Source organism: Carassius gibelio, chromosome B23, assembly GCF_023724105.1.
Source record: "Carassius gibelio isolate Cgi1373 ecotype wild population from Czech Republic chromosome B23, carGib1.2-hapl.c, whole genome shotgun sequence".
Classification (NCBI taxonomy): Eukaryota; Metazoa; Chordata; class Actinopteri; order Cypriniformes; family Cyprinidae; genus Carassius; species Carassius gibelio.
The window spans coordinates 13997012-14016221 of NC_068418.1; the positions used below are offsets into that span (position 1 = coordinate 13997012).

Sequence of the window (19210 nt, forward strand, 5' to 3'; positions counted from 1 at the left end):
CATTGATCAACCTCATTGGAAAAGAAAACCTTTAACCATTTTTATATAGCATCATAAATAACTGTACATATACAAAGAGTTCACACATTCTCAACTGCGAGTTAATACTGGACACAATATCACAATGTTTGATACAACCTTGTTTTAATAGAACTGTACAACCAAGAATGAAAAAAAAAAAATGCTAAAATGAAGAATGACTCACTTTTTCTCTTTAAAAAAATATTGTCTGCTTTTTGCTCCTTGTTCACAAACCATTTCCTTGTTGAAAATCCGAACGAAAAGTATTGACAAAAATGAAACATTGAAAGGCAATTACATTTCTTGGCAATATAAATATAGTGGTATGAACAAGGTTTTTCAAACATCTGGTTTAGGAAGAGCATTACTGACAACAGTGAAATTCTGGCCAATGTCTGGGTCACCAATCTCAGTCATACAAAACCAGATTTCAATTTTTTGTGTTTTTATTTCAGATGATGGTATTTTGATTTGATGTGCTCTTAATGTTAAATATGTACAATCCTAATGCCAGTAGTCTATAGGGCATCCCTATGGCATTTAGTTATAGGTGTAGTCCGAATAGTAGTCTGACCGACCACCCCCTCCCCTCCCAGGGGGATAACCCCAGTTACAGGATGGGCCCCCTCTCATGTGACCCCGACCCGGTCTAGATCTCATGGGATGTGGCGGTACTCCTCGACCCCTGAAACCACCACGCATCATATCAGGATGTCCCCCTCTGGGATTGTACATGCTATTGTTGTGTCCTCCTCGGCACAAGGCTCTCATTGGGGCTCCAGGGATGGGTAAGAGTCCTCTGCTGGCAGTGCCGCCCCTGGTGGGAGGGGCCTGACTGCCGCCCCGACTTTCAGAGGACGAGTTCACTGGAGTTCTGCTGCCTTGGCCACATGAGGTTGAACTACCCAGTGCACCTCCTTTCTCTCCACTAGCCTCCTGTTGGAGAACTTTAGAAGTCGCTGAAGTAGGGGCACCTTCTTCCTCTTGTCCACGAGCGGTTTCGCTCTCAGTGGCTCCTACCCATGATCTATCAGCAGGCTTTGCGGCCTCAGCTTGGGTGGAAGGTAGAGCCCCGAATCCTGCCCCACTCTGTCCAGCCGCGTAACCCTGCTGGGCTCCTGCTGTAGGACCCCAGCCGAAAAGCGGTGGAATAGGGGGAATTGGGGTGAGGGCTGGAAAAAGAGTAGTATCTGGATAGGAAGGAAAAGTGGTGTGAAGAGAGGACAAGGAAGAAGCAGTGGATGAGGAAGCAGACTCTACACCTATCTTAGCAGTTTGAGAGCCAGCAAGTCCTAACTGGTTAGCAGTGCTTGCCGCTGCCACCCCAGGCACTCCCACGCTGTCAGGAATGGGTAAGGACTGTCCGGGCGGCTGAAGAGAGGTGGCTGATTCCGGAATAGAAGGCACCTCCACTGAGCTAACTGGGGGCTGAGGGAGGGAAAGGGGAACGGTGAGTGGTTGAGGAACTGGTATGGTGGAGGTGTTTGTTGGAGTTTGGGTCCCAGGAGGAGCAACAGTTTGGCTGTAATCTGATCCCCTGGAGGCCACGCTAACTGGAGACGAATATGCCGAGGACATATGATACGCGGGAGAACCAGAGTAAGGGCTCCACTGTGCCGAGCTGGAACACAGGTAGCTCTGGTGGGGATTCACACCGAAACTGGCCAGGGTGTCCTCTACTTCAGGCATAGAGGTGCTCTCCTGACTGGCAGCTTTATATTGAGCGATGGCAGACTTCAGAGCTGCATAATCAGTGGAGATAGAGCCCTGGATAGGGTAGGCGGAAGGGTTAGGTGGTACAAGTGGATCACTAATGGGGTTCACACAGGGTTGGTCAGGGAGGGGAGGACGAAATCCATCGGTCTGGGGTGGAGGGGGCTGAGGTGCCTGCGGTTCCTTAAGGTCATTTTCAGGCTGAATGGACGTCTCTGTGATAATGGGCATGTCATCTTCAGAGTCTATTGACATGTCATCCTCATCTCGAACCGCATCAGGCTCCACTGAGCAGTCAAAGAGAAGATAGTGTCAAAACTGAAATCTCTCATTTCTTCTGAATTTTGTCAGGAAAAGTAAAGGACTGTGTTTTTACCTGGTTCAGGTAGGGCAGCCACTGCTACTTCTTCCGGGACACTGATCAAACTCTGGAAGTTGTTCATGATGTCATTCATACCTGCAACGATGACTCCACTACCGGAGAACTGGGAGAATGTTTCATCGTGCTTTTCTGTTTACGAACACAGCAAAAACAAACTTCAACTTAACACACACCAACATTCATATACACCAGAACTTCAACTAGACCTGCTGGACGTACCTGTGAGGAAAATGATGTGTCGAAGCTGTGTGTGCTGAGCTTGCAGCTTGACCAGACAGTCCAAATCAGGAGCCTGCCTAGATGGAGTGTCACACTCGTGATAAGGCAGAAACTCCACCAGGTGTTTCTTCTGGTAGGTCGTCAGCAGGTTCAACAGATCCAGCGCCTCAGTGTTTAACCTGTGAAAGGGAGGACGTGTGAGATTTCGGAGACTAGGACTCAGGATTGGCAAAACACATGAATCGGTTTGTCTCTAACCTGCTGAGCTCTTTGAGCTTCTTCTGAGTCTTACAGTGCACCTTCCACTTCCAAGGTGAGCCCTGTTCTTCCAGGAACTTGAGAAATGCCTGTAGCTTCTCTGTAAACATAAATGGCAATGTGTAAAGTCTCAATCTTTTCTTGCATATTGTAACCATTTGAATTAAAAAAACAAATACATTTGAACAAAATATAGGGTAGTGGTTGATCGAACAAAAGCAGTTCCGAATGCAAGGACTGTTTTGTAATAAAGGGGTGGTTTTAAAGCAGATATATATCTCCAGAGAGGTCATTTCATCGGAAGATCAAGCTACTGTGTTTCATTTGAAAATTATCCATTTAAAACATTTAAAAAAAGATATATGCATAGATGAATCACTCTCAAAATCATTAAGATGCATTTAGAAACTAGAGTGCACTTCTATTTCATGCAGTCTTTAAAGGAAACACTACAACTATACACATTCACACTTGAAGGGGGAGCTCTTTTCAACAAGCTGGTGCCTGAAGATTTTGTAAACCCCTCTACAATCTATCTTTAGCTCTCACCTAGTGTTATATTGTCAGGGTTGAGAATGAGCTCATCCGACACAATGAGTCCTCCAGACACGAAAAGCTCATTGTAAGTGCGATTTTTCACATCATCCAGGCTGTCCACTCCAGCAAAGTAAACTGTGGGCAATTTCTTCAGAGACACCAGTGCTGGAATCTAAATGGAGAATGGAGGGAGCAATGCCTTAAAACAGATGCTTCTGAGTTTGTTTCCTACAACTAATAAACTAGTTATAAAACATACAGTTAAAGTAGTGAGTTATTAAGTACCTTATGTACATGAGCGGCTATATCCTCATTCTGAATAATGATCATGAACTTCTGCTGACTTTTACTCTCCAGGTAACTCTGAGGGTTGCAATCAATATTGCCAAGGCTGCGTAAATATTCCTGTAAAACCAAACAAATGAGGTTAAAGATAAGGTGTTTCAAAGGTTGGTCAAATGTATCGGGCCACACTGAACATTCTGACACTTCATATTTTCAGACCTTGATCTCAGTGCAGAGTTCGCTTTCCTCATCTCCTCTTTGAATGTAAAACTTGACTGCGTTTTTCTGCATGATCTCCATCAGTGTGCACAAAACATCAGGCTTGATTTGCCCAATAACGCTGCCTCCCACAGTGCTTGAGGTTCCTGCATGAGTAGGCTCTGAGGGAATCTCTGGGACTGGAGCAACTGGAGGTTGACTGGCACTTCCAGATGATGGGGAGCACACAGGATTTTCCACGACATCTGTACTCTTGGGGTCAGCTGATTTTTCTGCTGAAAACAGGTGGACCTCTTTGACAGTGCCGAGGCGACGCTTGCTTGAAGGAGGAGGTTTGAGGGTAGCTTGCGGCTTGCTCGACACAGCCTGAGACTTAGGCACTGGAGATGATGTTTTAGTGTGAGGATGAACAGGAGGTGAGGGGAGCATGGGTTGGGCAGGAGCTGGCATGGCAGAAGGGGGCGGAGCAGGTGGCAAGGGGGCGGGCACTGGGGCAACAGCAGGTGGTGAGACAACAGCCACGGGTTGTACTGATGCCATGGGAGCCCTGATCAAATGGTTCATCTTTTCACAGAGTGTGTTAACGTAGCTCTGCACAGGCATTGATGAGACATATTTGGATACAAAAGGTGAGAATGCAGAGCTTGACCATTTAGCCTGATCCTCACATCGCGGCAAAGGAGGCTGATGGTTGTAAATTATACGTTGGGCCTCCATCAGATTCTGGACCCCAGTGCAGAGGTTCTGGAACTCACTGTCGAGGATAGTGTCAACTACTTTCTGTGTAGAGTGTACCTGCTTCTCCACTCCACTCAAACAAGGCTCACCAACACCCTCTAAAGCTAAAAACAGAATATGGACATTAGTTTGGTAAATATATCATTTAAATTATACATGTATACATGAAAGAATGCATATTTAAAATCAAAATTTAAAACACACATTACATTAACTATAATGATATGGTTGATTCGATTAAATGTTATACACCGTTTAAAAGTTTGGATTATTTCTAAAGAAAGTATTGCTTTTATTCAGGAGAAATGCAGGTGAGGACGGACCTCTGGTGGACGTTCTCCAGAGAGGGAGGCTCTGATGTGGGGGTTCTGGTTGACGGGAGGGCTGCTGCTCCAGAATGGATGAAGGACTGTACACATCCATACTGCTCCTGCTGCAGGCCATCTGCTCCTAAACACACATACTACAGGTTAGCAAAACCAACGATTGAGTATAGCATTAGATATGTCATGAGGAACCCTCCACACCTCCAAGTAATCCTGGTTAACCGGCTCTTCTTCAGCACGCAGGTCAAGATCACAGTGGGCGGCTGAGTCACTGGGGTCGTGTCTCTCTGTGCTTTTAGGCAGCACTGCAGGCTGGCTGCTGGCAGTGTTAGAGTTCTGGGCCATCCTGTTGAGCGTGCTGAGGAAGAGTTTAAGCAAGGCATGTGTGTCCCGGAGGGTGGGACTCTGAGTCACGCGCTCCCGCAGGTCCGTGTCACACAGCCCCATGCTGTCCATCACCACTAAGAGAAAAGAAAAACAGATCATGTCTCTGAGCACCTGCAGTCACACTCTATTGTGTGAGTAGATACAGCACCTACTCTCTCATTAGGGACAAATAAAAACAGTATTCATATGTATGTCTAGAACTTTTTTTTTTTTCCTAAAGCTGTATTATGCTTTTTCATTCATAATCACCTGGTATATAAAATGTTTTTTTCTTAAATTGAGACTATGCTTTTGGAAAAATGTAAAAATAAAAATAAAAAATAAAAACCTTTGGAAATAAGGACCGTTGTCCTATATGACATATTTGTTATGAAAGAAAATTGTTGCAAATAATATATAATTTTTTTATTATTTTATTGTATTTTTTTTAATATTTTAGAAATATATTTAATATAATTTTAAAGCAGAGCCTAATAAAACTGTACTTTTACAACTTTTCCAGTCCTTTCGAAATTTCACATCAAGGGTTTCCAGAATCATGTTGTACATTCCTTTACATTAGTTCAGTGCAGACTCACCTCTTCCTGGTTCTCCATTCAGCAGATCCATCCTTAGGTACTTGCTCACGCCCCCAGGACCTTCACTCTCCAGCCTCCTCTTCAAGCCAGCAGCGTCCCAGTCCTCTTCTCTTTCAGGCCCCTCGTCCTTGCCCAAAGTCCGCTTATGTAACTGTATCAGCTTTAGTAATTTTTCCATCTTTTCTTTGTCATACTCTCCCTGTGGCCTCTGAGCGCCGCCATTAGACTGAGAAACCCCAATCGTGCTGCTACTCGGCACCTGTCTATCCGACCCTCCCCAGTCTGAGACAGGACTGTACTCTTCTGCACCTGCTGGGGGAGACGCTGCCCCCTGTTGGCTGTCCACCAGACCCTGCTGCAGTGCTTCCACGGGCAGCTGGAACTGTCCCGGACCATATATGTAAGAGTTCAGTGCCACATCCATATTCTTAGGACGGGGAGCCTGGTGTTGGTTAGTCCGGTCATCCAAACTGTGCCGGTACTCTGCTATGTGGAAAGGCCGTAAGACACCTTGCTCTTTCTGGTTGAGGTAGTCCAGCACCTGATGTTTCAGCCCCGCCGCGAGCTCTTTGGGTGGATTGGCACGCAGCTTGAAGAGGCCATGATGCAGGGCAGGTATAAAATTATCTAGCTGATGGCTGATTGGGTCTTTAGGCTCTAATGGAACAAGAGGGTCCTCATCTACACCAGAGTTCTTCAAAACTAAAAAGCAAAAGAAGAAATCAGTGAAAGTAAATAACTGAAGAGAAAATCTAAAGAAACTTCCATAAATAAACATAAGAGAGACACTTACTCAACCTCGAGGTGATTCTTTGCTCTTGAAATACAAAAAGCGCCAGCAAAACCCTGTCATTTCTTCCTCGCCGGTCTATAAAGAAACAAAAAACAGACGGCCTCTGTTATTCCACACTGTCAGTGTCACATATGGGGTTAAAAGCTGTGCATAAACGTACCGGTGGTAGTGTGCAACTGAGAAGACGAAAGGAGGAAGAGAAATCCTTTGTCTATCAATGGCTTCACCAAAACCTAGAGTGAAGAGTTTAATTATAGCACGACTATAATAAAACACGGGCAGTTTAAATTCTGCATGTCAGATCAGTGACACAGATTCTATGAACAGACTGAAGACATGGTATACAGGAGGGGAGAGGGTTGGCAGTGACGCCCTGCTAGAGTAAAGCTGTGGACATTAATTCAATAAAGCGTAAAGTGGGCTGTGAATGAGCTCACCATTCGTTCTCTCTCAAGCCGGTGCAACAGTCCCGACAGACTGTTTTCCTGTTTACTCCTCCCAATGACCTCATACAGGCTGCAGTACATCCCACACTTAAATGCTGAAAAATACCACAGCACACTGTCACGTCAATACTGATTCATCAAATGTTGTGCTGAAAAGCATCACTGGAACTCATCCTCATCCTACCCTCTCGCGATCCACTGTACGCTTCCCACGACAGCAGAATGGGCGGGATCTTTCTCTTTACTTGATCGAGATGCATAGCCGTATTAATGTCAAGCTTGTCTGGGCTGAAAATAAAACCAAAACAAATAAGGGATTTTAAAAACAATGCACAGAATTGGTGTCAAACTTTATTAGCGCAAAGAAAGGAGACTCACAGTTTAAGTGGAAGGTGAGGGAGAGTTGAAGACCGGATGTACACTTGATGGACCTCTTCGCCCTTATTCACCAGCGAGCCACTCCAAACCGTATATCTTCGCCGAACTAAAGCAAAAAATGAAGTAATAATGCAATAAGTTGAATAAAATTCCAATCTGATCATTATGTTAGACTGCTATGAAGAAAAAAACCAAGTTGTACCTCTTTGACCTTCATGTAACATGCTGTTCAATCTACTAAAAGAGGAAAAAAAACGTTCAAAATTGAAATTAAACCACAACAGATTGTAATACTTCTTCAGTGGTCTTATTTATACCTGTGTGTGGCTGTGGCTGACTCTTTTCCTTTGAACTGAAAAGACACAACCGCATATGGCAACACATGCCTGGGCCTTGACCTGAGCTCCTCAAATGCAAATTCATAGAAGTATTGCTGGAATAAAACACAGAGGGAAATCACACGTCATCTATCTGTACGAAGAATACAAAACAAAATACTGAAAACTAATCGAAACACTCACCTGAGTGTGCTCAAAGGCCCTATAGGACAATAATGAGGTCACTTTGCTGGCATTTTTGAAGACATGGCTGTCATATTTAAGGGTCGGCTCAAGATTGTTTTTGGGCATGTTGTCAAATATTGTCTTCACTTTACCCTGCAGAATAAGACAAAAGGTCACTACTGTTTTTTGAAACCATTGTGACATCGTGTGTTATAAATACAAAGCAGTCCCTCAAAGTCTGTCAATAACTTACCTTCATGGTTTTAAATATGATTATGTCTCCAGCAGCACCCACTTCAAATGGATTCATTTGTAACAAATCTGAGTATTTTGAGAGGTAAACCCCTAGAAAAAATAGAAAAAGCAGCAATCAAGGGTATGGGAGTTACTTGGGGCGACATTCCTGCGAGCCACAAACAGCCTTGGGTTAATCCCAAGAAATTCACTGAGTCTCTGCACAGAGCATACTATGTTTAATAAGATTAAATATTTGCAGAAACGATTTCATTTCACCAGTTAAAGCAACCCTAGTCACATTCACAAGATGCTAGTTTTGTGAAAACACACAGCAGCAGCTTCATTAAACCATACAAAGATAATCGTGAATCAGAAATCTGCTGATCACTAAGCCAAGAACAAAATTAATATTATGTTGCTTCCAAAACCACAAACATGCTCTGAAAATAGAAAGTAGTAATAGGGGTGACCAATATAAAAAACAGATGTTAATTTACAAAATGTTTATCCATGCAAAAACGAACGTCTGTAGCGAGTTTGGGTCATTGACATTTATTTGGCCCAGCGATCACAAGGAACTGTGGAGCAGTGGTCTTTCTGGCCCTGTCCAATTCAACTACTCCAAACCACAAGATCAAGTGACCAGAGTCCTCCCAGGGAAATGATTACAGCCAAACAGATATAAACAGACTCTTCAGAAGCGCTCACCTTTAACAGGGCTTCCCAGATTGTTGATCCGCGAATGTCCCACAGAAAGACCCTTTTCGCAGATCCAGTGAGCCTGGAAAAGTCCAGCAGATATTCCTTCGATTATAGTTGTGCTTTTGACCAAGACTATCACTATAAGACGCCATTTAAAACCTTCTCAAATCGCAGGCTTACAGAATTATTAATCTCACATTTCCAGTTTCATGTTACACTGTATGTCCTGATAAATAATTAGACAAGACGACGAGACATTGCGTCATCTAGATGTTAAATCTAAACTTAAAGTTGAATTTCAGAGAGGGAGCCATAGTCTCATAATGAAGTATAATCAGTTTAAATCAGAACAATGCTTGCTCTGCTATATTTGATTGCAAGTACTGATAACGTCTAACTACTGTGGCAGTTGTATAGTAAATGCATTACAAACCTTATTCCTCTCAGGCAGCAGAAAAGCATATGATTCTGCGAGTTCTGCCTCTGTCCTGCCATTCTGCTTCAGTTCCCTTTTCTTCTCGATGAACTATGAAAAAGACACAAATCATATCATTATTTGATTCACTGGAAACAGCCCTCAAACGGCCCGAGGACATTTTCAATCATCTAGTCTTTAACAATCAAGCAACCAAAAATACTGTTCACCAGCATCTACTGATTAAGTTCTCTCAGCGCTCACCTCTTTCTCCAGGAGCTCGTTGCGAATGAGAGACGCTTTGGTGTAGGTGAAAGTCCCACGAGACGTGGCGTCCAAGTAGAACGTGGACAGAAGCTTCACAACTTCCTCAAACTCTCTGGATTCTGGAGACAAGTGCTGGAGGAGGCCTGAAGGACAATCACATAAGGGGGAGAGAAAATTAGTGTCGTTTTATTTTAATACAAACACATAGTTGAGTCATAAACTTTTCAAAAAGCCATACATCTTGCAGTTCAGTGCATTAAATGGGTTTTTCAATACCTTGCGGTGATATGTTGAAATGCACATAAAATAATCCTGCCATAATGACACACAAATTTCGTAACAATTACCAAAAATGTATAATGTTTATAATCAAAAAGCAAAACCATTGAATATTTTGGAACTCGCATCAATCGGTCAATTAACGCCCAAGATAGCCAAACAAATTGGCTTTTTCGATTGACTATTAAAAAAAAATAATAATGGCATAAACTGGAGTTTAAAGTGCTGTTTAGAAAACATGATATAACATTAGAACACCAACAAACAGAAAAAAAAACTTGCACTAATGCCAGCAAATGCCAAAGTGAAAGCTGTAATGCAACTACTACAAACACCTCCCAGCTTAGCACTTTCGATTTCATTGAAGCAGCGCTTTTCGGTTTAAAGATTGGTAATATCTTTGTCTTCTGCTTTAAGGAAATAAATAGTACGGGAAAGAATGGATCTGTGTGTCCTAATAAGGCTGGTTGTACAGGACTGACAGGTGTTTCTAACCGTCGTGCGTAAAGACTGACGGGAGAAACGCACTGGTCAACGGGACACTGCTGCCATTGATGAGGAGGGAAGAAGCGTGTCCTGTGGGGTGCAGCTCTGTGTGGTGAGGGAGGAAGAGTGGAGCCAGATAGAAAACCAATGACACCGGCCTCCGTGAGGTTTACAACCGTGGGACGAAAATGCATCGTGTCTTTGAGGTGTGCGTTAAACGACTCGCGCGGGCGCGTGAAACGAATCCTCACGTGCTGCTCGAGGTTGCACAAGAGCGCACGACTTTATTTCCTGCAGCTCTGAGCTGTGCAACAACTTAGCTAAAAATGCATTTAATACCAGTGGTGCGTTATATAGATCCCCCGTTTGCTTATCAAAACAGCTCTATTAATTTGACCCGAAAGGGTAAGCAGCAAGCTTTTAGCGAAGTTGCAGGCTATGAAACAGAAACAGTGCATTTCGGGAATGGCAGTAACATGGTAACGTTAGTGGCGGTAGCAATGGGACACACAACCTTTCCGCTCCTTGATTTTCCTCGGAATCTGAAAGCTCCTCCTTGGCAGCTCCTCGGTCGACCGCGGGAGTGTCGAGGGAGAACCGCCGCAGTTTTTTAGGTCTGCCAGTCCTGCCTTCCGTCGCTCAGAAGCATCTTGTTCAGACATTTGCTCGTCTTCACATCCAGCTTGATCGCCATTTTGCTTGGATGTGGCCGTGCTAGAGGCTGACAACAATTGTTTCTTGCTATCGCCATCCTCCAAGGTTAGGCCGCCGGCTTTGCTGCTCTCCTTGTCGATTTTTCTCTCCTGGCTGAAATTGCTAGCCATTTTTCGGACCAGCGGTCACCTCGTCAGCTGGAGATGAAGTTGGTTTCAGTGCCGCTTCACGGAGTAATTCTCCTTCTCAACCAGCCTCCGCCATTATGCCTGTGACGTATGCTCTTCCCCACCACTGCAAAACTCTGGCGTCACTCTGTTTACCTTCACGCGGCCTGACGCCCCCCAGCGGCGCTGCTGTGAACTGCACAGCGTCTAGACGTCACGACGGTGAGCTCTGATCGCTGCATGGCGCGTGAGAGCAACTCCACAGAGTGCCAAGAACGAATCATTCAACATTATCAACAGTTTGGGGAAAGTCACCTAGAATCACCACGAGCCCTTTGTGCTCAGTTATGTCATTTAACCTAGCAATGATCACATGAGTTCAAAACATGAATCAAATGACTGATGCATTGATTAGCCTACATAATAAACAAGCATTATTTAAATCATATATTTACAGCTCATGTACATTGGGGTCCACTGTTTATAATAGCAATATTTTCGGCATAGTAATTTATGCTGAAAATAAATTCCGCAGAACATAGAAGAACTCCACTAGTTTGTGTGAAACCTTGGAATCATTATGTCCTCCAGCATGATTTGAGATGATCCAAATTGCATCTTGGGCTTCTGTGGAAGAACATCTGAACATGTACAAATAGTTTTGTTTTACTTTTTGAATTAGCCATAATCCTAAACCATATATTTCCACATTTAAATGGATAGTTTAACCAAAAATTTCTGTTTAAAAAAATCTGTCATCATTTAGTCACCCTCAAGTTGTTCCAAACCTGTATGAGTTTCTTTCTTCTGTTGAACACACACACACACACACACACAACAGATAGTTTGTTGAATGTAACCAAACAGTTGCTGGTAGCCATTGAATCACAGGTTTTCAGCACTGTGTCTCTATTATTTTTATATATCTCTATTATTATTATTATTATTATTATTATTTAAACACAAATTAATATTTCACAAGGCTTTTTTAATAAAAAGTGTACATTTATAAAGTTTTGTTATAGCTGCTTCTCTTGTACAGATTTATCAATCTGGTTTTACTCTTCTGTCATACTTCCTCTGCTGTTAATATAATACTCTTTGAAGCGAATATAGTCTTTGAGACTAGTGGGCAGAGGCAGGAAACTGATAAAAACTGGAGCCCTCAGACGCATGCGACCCAAACAGTCACGGATCTTCAGTCTGCAGAGATGCTTCAGGCATCGAGCATTTTCTGATTAGCAGAGAACATACATAAATACATTCTGGAATGTGCTGCATTTTATTTTAATACATTATCACTTATGACAAGTATAACACAGCACATTTAGGAACTATACATTAGGGCTACTGAGAATTTCAAGTTAAGGTTTGGCTTGAGACTTACATTGTATCTTACATATTTCCAGCCACTGTTTTTGTTCAACCAGAACACTCTTCAGTTTGGAGCAGAGAGTCACATGATCAACATAATCCAAATGAGTTTAGACTTACAGAGAAACATAAAAATGTCACTTCTGTCATCACTGATTCACCCTCATGTTGTTCCAAACCTCTTTCATCACAAAAGAAGAAATTAAAAATGTTTTTAGTGATTTTTGTTCAGACCTAAATGTTCTTCAAAATATGTGCTTTTGTATTTTGTAGAAAAAGTTATACACGATCATTTAGAAGTGTTTTTAATACTTTTGCTCACTAAGGCTGTATTTATTTGATCAAAGATGAATTAATCATTTCAAGTACATCAGTCCTTTAACAAGATCAGATCACACTCCTTGCCACTGCAAAGTGTGGAGTAACTGGTCTTACCACAACATCTTTGATGACAGAAGCGTTCCAGCCCTCATAATCCACAGGCACATGTGAGGCCTGACCATACGGACAGTCAAAGCAGCACTGCACATCATAGCCATTATTGAGCAGCATACGCAGCATCACCTCATCCTTAAATGCACACTGAAGGGCAGAAGGAAAGTGGGGATCAGAAGGATAGATAGAATTCAAAATCACTTTTCTGAAGCAGAATCTCTACAATGTTAAAATGTCCAGCGTGAGCTGCAAGTCCTAAAGGATAATGTTCACAGACATCAATGACATTTGGGTCAGCGCCAGATTGTATACAAAGTTATCCAGGCCAAGCACGGATGCTTCATGCAGAGCGGTTCTTTGAAGACTTCCTTTTTGGTCCACTGTGGCATTGTAGCGTAGCAGCAGCAGAGCCAGGTCATACTGGTCATGCTTTATGGCTGGAAAAAAAGGCAATTCATGTATTCAGGCCAATACTAATAAGATCATTTTTTTAAATGTTGAATACATTTAATTAAGTTCTACACTATTTTGTCTACAAAATATAAAACTTAAAGACTGCTAATTAAAATCAACCTGTTTAAATCAGTGGTTCTCAACCTTTTTGACAAGGCCCCTTATTTTCCAAAATATTTGAATGATGATTTTTAAAATATTTTACTCACAATTTCTATCTGATGAAATGTTTAGAGCTTGGATTGTTTTATTTTACATACGTTTTTTCATTTATGACCTTTTTTTTTTCATTTTCAAAATTCATTTATAAATTAATTAAATTAACAATGCACTTTAATCTACCCCCCCCCCCCCCCCCCCAAAAAAAGTCTTGCCATTATAATCTTAGCACCACATTCCACACCTGCAACCAATAAAGAATCATCATCCTCATTTTTACAGTCTGGGTCACAGCCGTTCTGCAGCAGCACGTTCTGTGGAATTCTCACGTACCGTGGACAACGGCGAGAAACAGTGGAGTCTCCCCTCTCAGAGTACGGCATTGTCCTGACCCTTGAGGAGATGCTGAATGAGGAATTCTCATTATGTTTTAGGGGTTTAAAGAGGGAACTATTATGGAAGCTTATTTCAGCAGATAAATAAAAAATATAAAAAAGGTAATTATGACTTTTTACTCACAATTCAGACTTTTTTTCACAATTTTGAGTTTGTACCGATTATAAACCCTGAATTCTGAGTTTACATCTGACAATTCTTACCTATTTTCTCTCAAAATTTTATTTTATTTCCTTGCAATTCATTATTTTTTTTTATTTCTCGAAACGCTTAAACATCTCGCAATTCTGGATTTGTTTCTTGTAATTATAAATTCAATAATTCAGTGTTCATCTCGCAATTCTACCTTTATGAAAAATGTAAATAGGTAATTGTAACTTTTTAATCCCACCATACAGTAGGTGCTCTCTTTTTTCCTCGCAGTTGAACATCTCTTCCACCTGCATACGTGATCTCCAGAATGATCCTCTTGTGTTGCACCGCTGCCTCATGCGAAGGAATCCATCCCTTGTTGTCTGCATTAGACAAAGCCTCTTTACGCTGCACCAGGACCTTCAGAGCATCTTCATTACCTGACACCACACATGCAGTGAGCATCACGAAGACTCCAGATCTACTACAGCACTTACTGGAAATGCTGATGAACATTTTTGGGAGGATTTAGCTCTTACCAGCTTGTATAGCAGTGAAAATTTCCTCGTGGTCGATGCAGTCTAATGGATCACTGCTGAGGGACATCAAAACGAAATGTTAGATCATAAGACACACGCTAATAGTGCATTAACGAAAGTGGGGATTTAGCTGTACCTGGTTGCTGAATCAGCTTGTTTACTGTACTCCAATAGGACTCTGTTCAATTGTGTAGTGAATGGCCTCATCTTCATCATCATCCCAGTCATCCTCTGCAGCCTCATACATTTTCTCCATCTTTCACTAATAAACTCTAATTTGCCAATCAGAACCACAAGAATAACCAGCAGACTTTAATTATCAGTTATCCGCATTTATATCCTGTAGTTAAAAACCCTTAACTAAAGTATATTAATGTTGAAAAAGATTGAATTACAAAACTCTGTTGTTGTTGCATTAAAAGTGTAAAAAGAGCCTAACATCATAATTAGAAGCTCTGGTAATTTTATCCTTCAAATGACTTGCTTTAAGAATGAATTACTTTAAGAATGTTTCGTAAACATGCAACACATCCCATGCAATCTATTTCTGCAGAAATATCATTATTCCAGCAGGAATAATGTGTTTGCATATGCTTAATTCAAAGGCAAATGTTTCTTCTACCTGAGGCAATGGGAAATGTTGACAACAGTCGTGGCAGTTGTATCTGCGCTGTGTTTTTAGTTGCTTTACACTCTTAAAATTATTTATATCTGGGCATGGTTAAAAATACACACTCAAGGAGCCTGGGCCAGCCAACCAACACCTGGCTTTGACCCACTGCGTGACAGTCAGTCTTGCAATTCCACCCCACCAAACAGCTGACCTGTGAGCTAATGTTCTTAGCATTTGAGTTCTTCTGAACACTTGCAATGAGCCACACTTTCTCTTGTATTCAGATGTCTGTTTAAATTAAACGGCAACCACACGTCTTTAAACTCACATTGGCCAGTACCACACACTCTGATTCAATTTATTTAAACTGATTAAATAAAGCTATCCCAGCAGAGACACACATTAACACTCTGATGTGTGAATTAATAAATCACATAGAATGATATGCATGATATGATGAATATGAACATTACTTGGTTTGATCCAGATGATAGGGACTGCATCAAACACTTTGGGATACTGTTCAGCCAAGACTCTTCTGCAAGGAAGAGCATAATTAATGAAAAAATGATAGCTTAGAAATGAATTTATTATTTCCAATGTCTTCCTGCCCTGGAAGGCATTCTTGCCTTTTTCTATCCCACCCAGCTCCATCCAGGAAAAGGCCATGAATGTAGACCCCATCTTCAGGAGATGAATCGGAGGTGTCAAACGGCAGAACCCTAAAGTAATAAAGAACAATCTGTAGCTCTCAAATCATCTCTTTTTACCTAATAAAAGTACTCTCAGCTGTAGAACAGCTGCAGCAGAGGATACCTCATAATTAAAGCCAAGCGGTCAATAGGGATGGAGTACTTCCTAGCGTAATTCAAGCCTGAGTGAAGAAAAACCCAGAATACATGGGGCTTCTGCATGTCATACCACTCTTAGAAAAAGAAAATTACACAGAGAGACACTAATTAATTAAAATAATTCATTAAAAAATATAGAGAGAGAGAGCTGTATCTTCAGTTTTATGATATAAAAAATACAATTCTGCACTATTTCTGTACCACGATACCACGCATTGATAATATGTACAGTATTACATTTTAAAAATGTTAAATAAAAGGTTTTACTAGCTACTGTATCTGATACTTTTAGACCCCATTGTCTGTGTGTGATCACTGACCTGCAGAAAATTGAGTCTGGCTAAGAAGTCATTGACATAGCTGCCCGATGGCTTGCGACTAGGAGCATTTGGCCCACTTTTCTGGCATTTCCCCCACCGGCAGACTGCCAGCTATAGCCTGTAGCTCTGCATCCATCACCACCAGCCCCTTAAAGACCTTTATCAGAAACTGCAGACTCAACGTATAGTGCTGCTCAAACTAAAAGAGTAAAGCACACAGAGATTCGAGAAAAAACACCATATGTGGAGTTGTTTCAGACGTTTTGGATCTAAAATGAGTTCTGAGGACTCACTTGTTGTAACCCTGCATCTCCTGCATGAGCAACTTATTTAAGCTCTCCTAATAACACACAGGAAGCAACAGATTTCAACTTTAATTTTGTTAAAATATGGTCACATTTAATCTGTCAGGCATACTTCTGTCATACCTTCTTCATTTATTTTTGCTACTTTTAAAGTGATATGACATTCAGCCAAGTATGGTGACCCATACTAAGAATTTGTGCTCTGCATTTAACCCATCCAAAGTGCACACACACGGCAGTGAACACACACACACGTAGCAGATGGGGAGACATTTATGCTGCAGCACCCGGGGAGCAGTTTGGGGTTCAGTGCCTTGCTCAAGGGCAGCTCAGTTGTGGTATTGCCAGCCCAAGATTCGAACCCACAACCCTAGGGTTACGAATCAAACTCTCTAACCACTAGGCTACGAGACTTTTACACTGTACATATTTTATTGTTTAACCCCTGTCCAGGACCTAAAGCTTTTCATCATAAAATAAATAAATTGAATTTTTTTAACACTGTGATGATATTAGCAAAGAGCCAAATAAGCATATACAATTACAATATGTTTTGTGTGTGTGTGTGTGTGAAAATTATTTACACTACCATTCAAACGTTTATGGTCAGTAAGATCTTTCTTTAAAATAAATTAATACTTTTATTCAGAAAGGAATTACAGCAATTAATTAAATTAATAGTAAAGGCATGTATTATTAAATGAATGCTGAACAAATGCTGTGCTTCTGCATCACAGTTTCCACAAATATGAAGCAGGACAACCATTTTCAACATTGATAATAATTGATAATAATAAGAAATGTTTCTTGAAGACTACAAATTTGGTGTACAGTGAAAAGCTGAGAATATGAAACATTATTTAATTGTAAGATGAGACATTATTTAATGGTATTTACAATGCTATTAGTTATGAAATTAGCCTTAAATTGATCAGTAAGTCTGCCATTTTATTAATAAAAAAATGCAATTAGCATTTTTAATCACAATACTTCATGTAGAGCAAAAGACATTGTGGTGAAAATTCAAGCACTTTATCTGCAGTTGTCTGATAATGCGCAGATCTGACTCGTTAAATCCAGATACAGTATACAGTATCATATGTAGTATTTGACTTGTATCTTTAACAGGTTTTTCATGACCAAACTGCACACCACACACCACAAGAGGGCATCATTTTCCCAACATCATTACAACAGGGCGTTCACAATCCAATGCACATGGTGTGGTTAATGTAGTACTGCTAGATGCCCCATAGTTTAATTAACTTTAGAAAGATCCAAATTTGTCTATCTGGGTGTAAACAGTCTGGGTGTGACTCATTAACAGCCACAGTGATCCAGTAAACGTCCTTCCCTTAAAAATGACTTCTCGTGTAAGCAAAATCATATCAAAGAGTGGTCCCAAATCAGAGGTCTCAGTTTGCACAAATATTCATACAAACTACATTCTGACCTCAGCATAGTTTTGTACGGCCCTCTCAAATGTCAGTAGTTTATCCTTTGTAGTCTATAAATTTGAATAAAATGCATTTTCTGCAATATTGGTCTGTTTGGCAAAGAAAGGTATTGTTTTATGATTTTATTTCTACCATTATGAGTGAAAGCAGCACCACACATTGTCTTCATTGCATTTCACTGTATTGAAGCCATTGCGAAGGTGACATTAAAACAGGTCTGTCTTACCCAGTGAAGATGACTGACAGTTGTCACTCTGCTCATCAATCACACTGTCAAGACAAGGGGTAAATGACCCACTTGGCTCACTAAAACCACTCTGCTGGTATTTAGATGGTATAAATTTAGATAACACAATGTTGCCCATAAACATAGAAGTTTTTCTATATTTGTATATTAAAATGCAAAAAAAAAAAAAAAATCTTGCTTTTTTAAAGCATACCATACCACAAAAGCCAATGAGGTCCAGGTTGTTTTGAACCCCAATGATTTTAGGATAGACAAAAACATCTGAAACGATTATTTATCTTCTTTTGTTTTTCAGATAGAAAAATAAAAACATTCAGGTTTAGAATGACATGGAGGGTGAGTAAAAATAATAATTTTGGGGTGTATTATACCTTTAGGATTATTATGCAATGCACCAGCGTTATTATAATATCACTGAAATACTATTACAGTTTTTGATTATGTGCTGAATGCGATTTTAGTAAATTTTCATTTTAATTATACTTAAAGTTTTTGTAATTTTGTTGTGTTTTTAATTCTTATAAAAAAAATTTGTCTATATAGTTTTTTTTTTTTTTTACGTTTTCATTTTTAGCTTTAGTAAACTAAATGAAAGTGAGAAAATGGTTTATGAACTAGGCCTAAATATGTTCACTTAGAAATACTATTAAATATCACAAACAAATGGCACAAAGAAATGGCAAGTATACTGTAACTGTATTTTGAAATTAAACAGTGTTTACTTGCAAAATGCACTCCAAAAACAGTGTTTTTACAGTGTAGCTGAAATCAGCTCATTTTTAATATTCCCTTTTAGTTAATGCTTATTTAAAATAATGAAATTATTTTAATGCTTTTCGTTTTAGTTAATAGTAACCCTGCTATGCACGATGGAGATTGAAAGGTTTGTTAGGTTTCTAGTGTTTGATTCATTTTGGTTACCAAAGCTCTCAGTGTAAA

At 40.6% G+C, this 19210-nt stretch overlaps 2 protein-coding genes across 3 annotated transcripts; both read right to left on the reverse strand.

Moving 5' to 3' along the window:
- Positions 1–127: 127 nt before the first annotated feature.
- On the reverse strand, positions 128–11172 carry LOC128011447 (protein TASOR-like). 2 transcript variants are annotated; one of them, XM_052593819.1, is made up of 23 exons: positions 10684–11172; positions 9402–9547; positions 9156–9248; positions 8729–8801; positions 8037–8128; positions 7802–7936; positions 7598–7713; positions 7483–7517; positions 7281–7386; positions 7087–7190; positions 6894–6997; positions 6617–6689; positions 6457–6531; positions 5664–6365; positions 4900–5159; positions 4696–4822; positions 3635–4476; positions 3416–3535; positions 3143–3302; positions 2594–2693; positions 2336–2514; positions 2111–2245; positions 128–2021 (listed from the first exon to the last, which is right to left on the reverse strand). In XM_052593819.1, the coding sequence occupies exons 1-23, from the start codon at positions 10991–10993 to the stop codon at positions 562–564; spliced, it is 5547 nt and encodes a 1848-aa protein (XP_052449779.1). In that variant the 5' UTR covers positions 10994–11172; the 3' UTR covers positions 128–561. The 2 variants fall into 2 exon arrangements, with proteins under 2 accessions (XP_052449779.1, XP_052449780.1); XM_052593820.1 differs by having other exon boundaries at positions 7483–7514; positions 10684–11135.
- A 2966-nt stretch (positions 11173–14138) lies between these two features.
- Positions 14139–15159, reverse strand: asb14b (ankyrin repeat and SOCS box containing 14b). Its single transcript, XM_052593073.1, has 4 exons — positions 15101–15159; positions 14615–14750; positions 14479–14534; positions 14139–14379 (listed from the first exon to the last, which is right to left on the reverse strand). The coding sequence occupies exons 2-4, from the start codon at positions 14719–14721 to the stop codon at positions 14189–14191; spliced, it is 354 nt and encodes a 117-aa protein (XP_052449033.1). The 5' UTR covers positions 14722–14750; positions 15101–15159; the 3' UTR covers positions 14139–14188.
- Positions 15160–19210: the final 4051 nt, after the last annotated feature.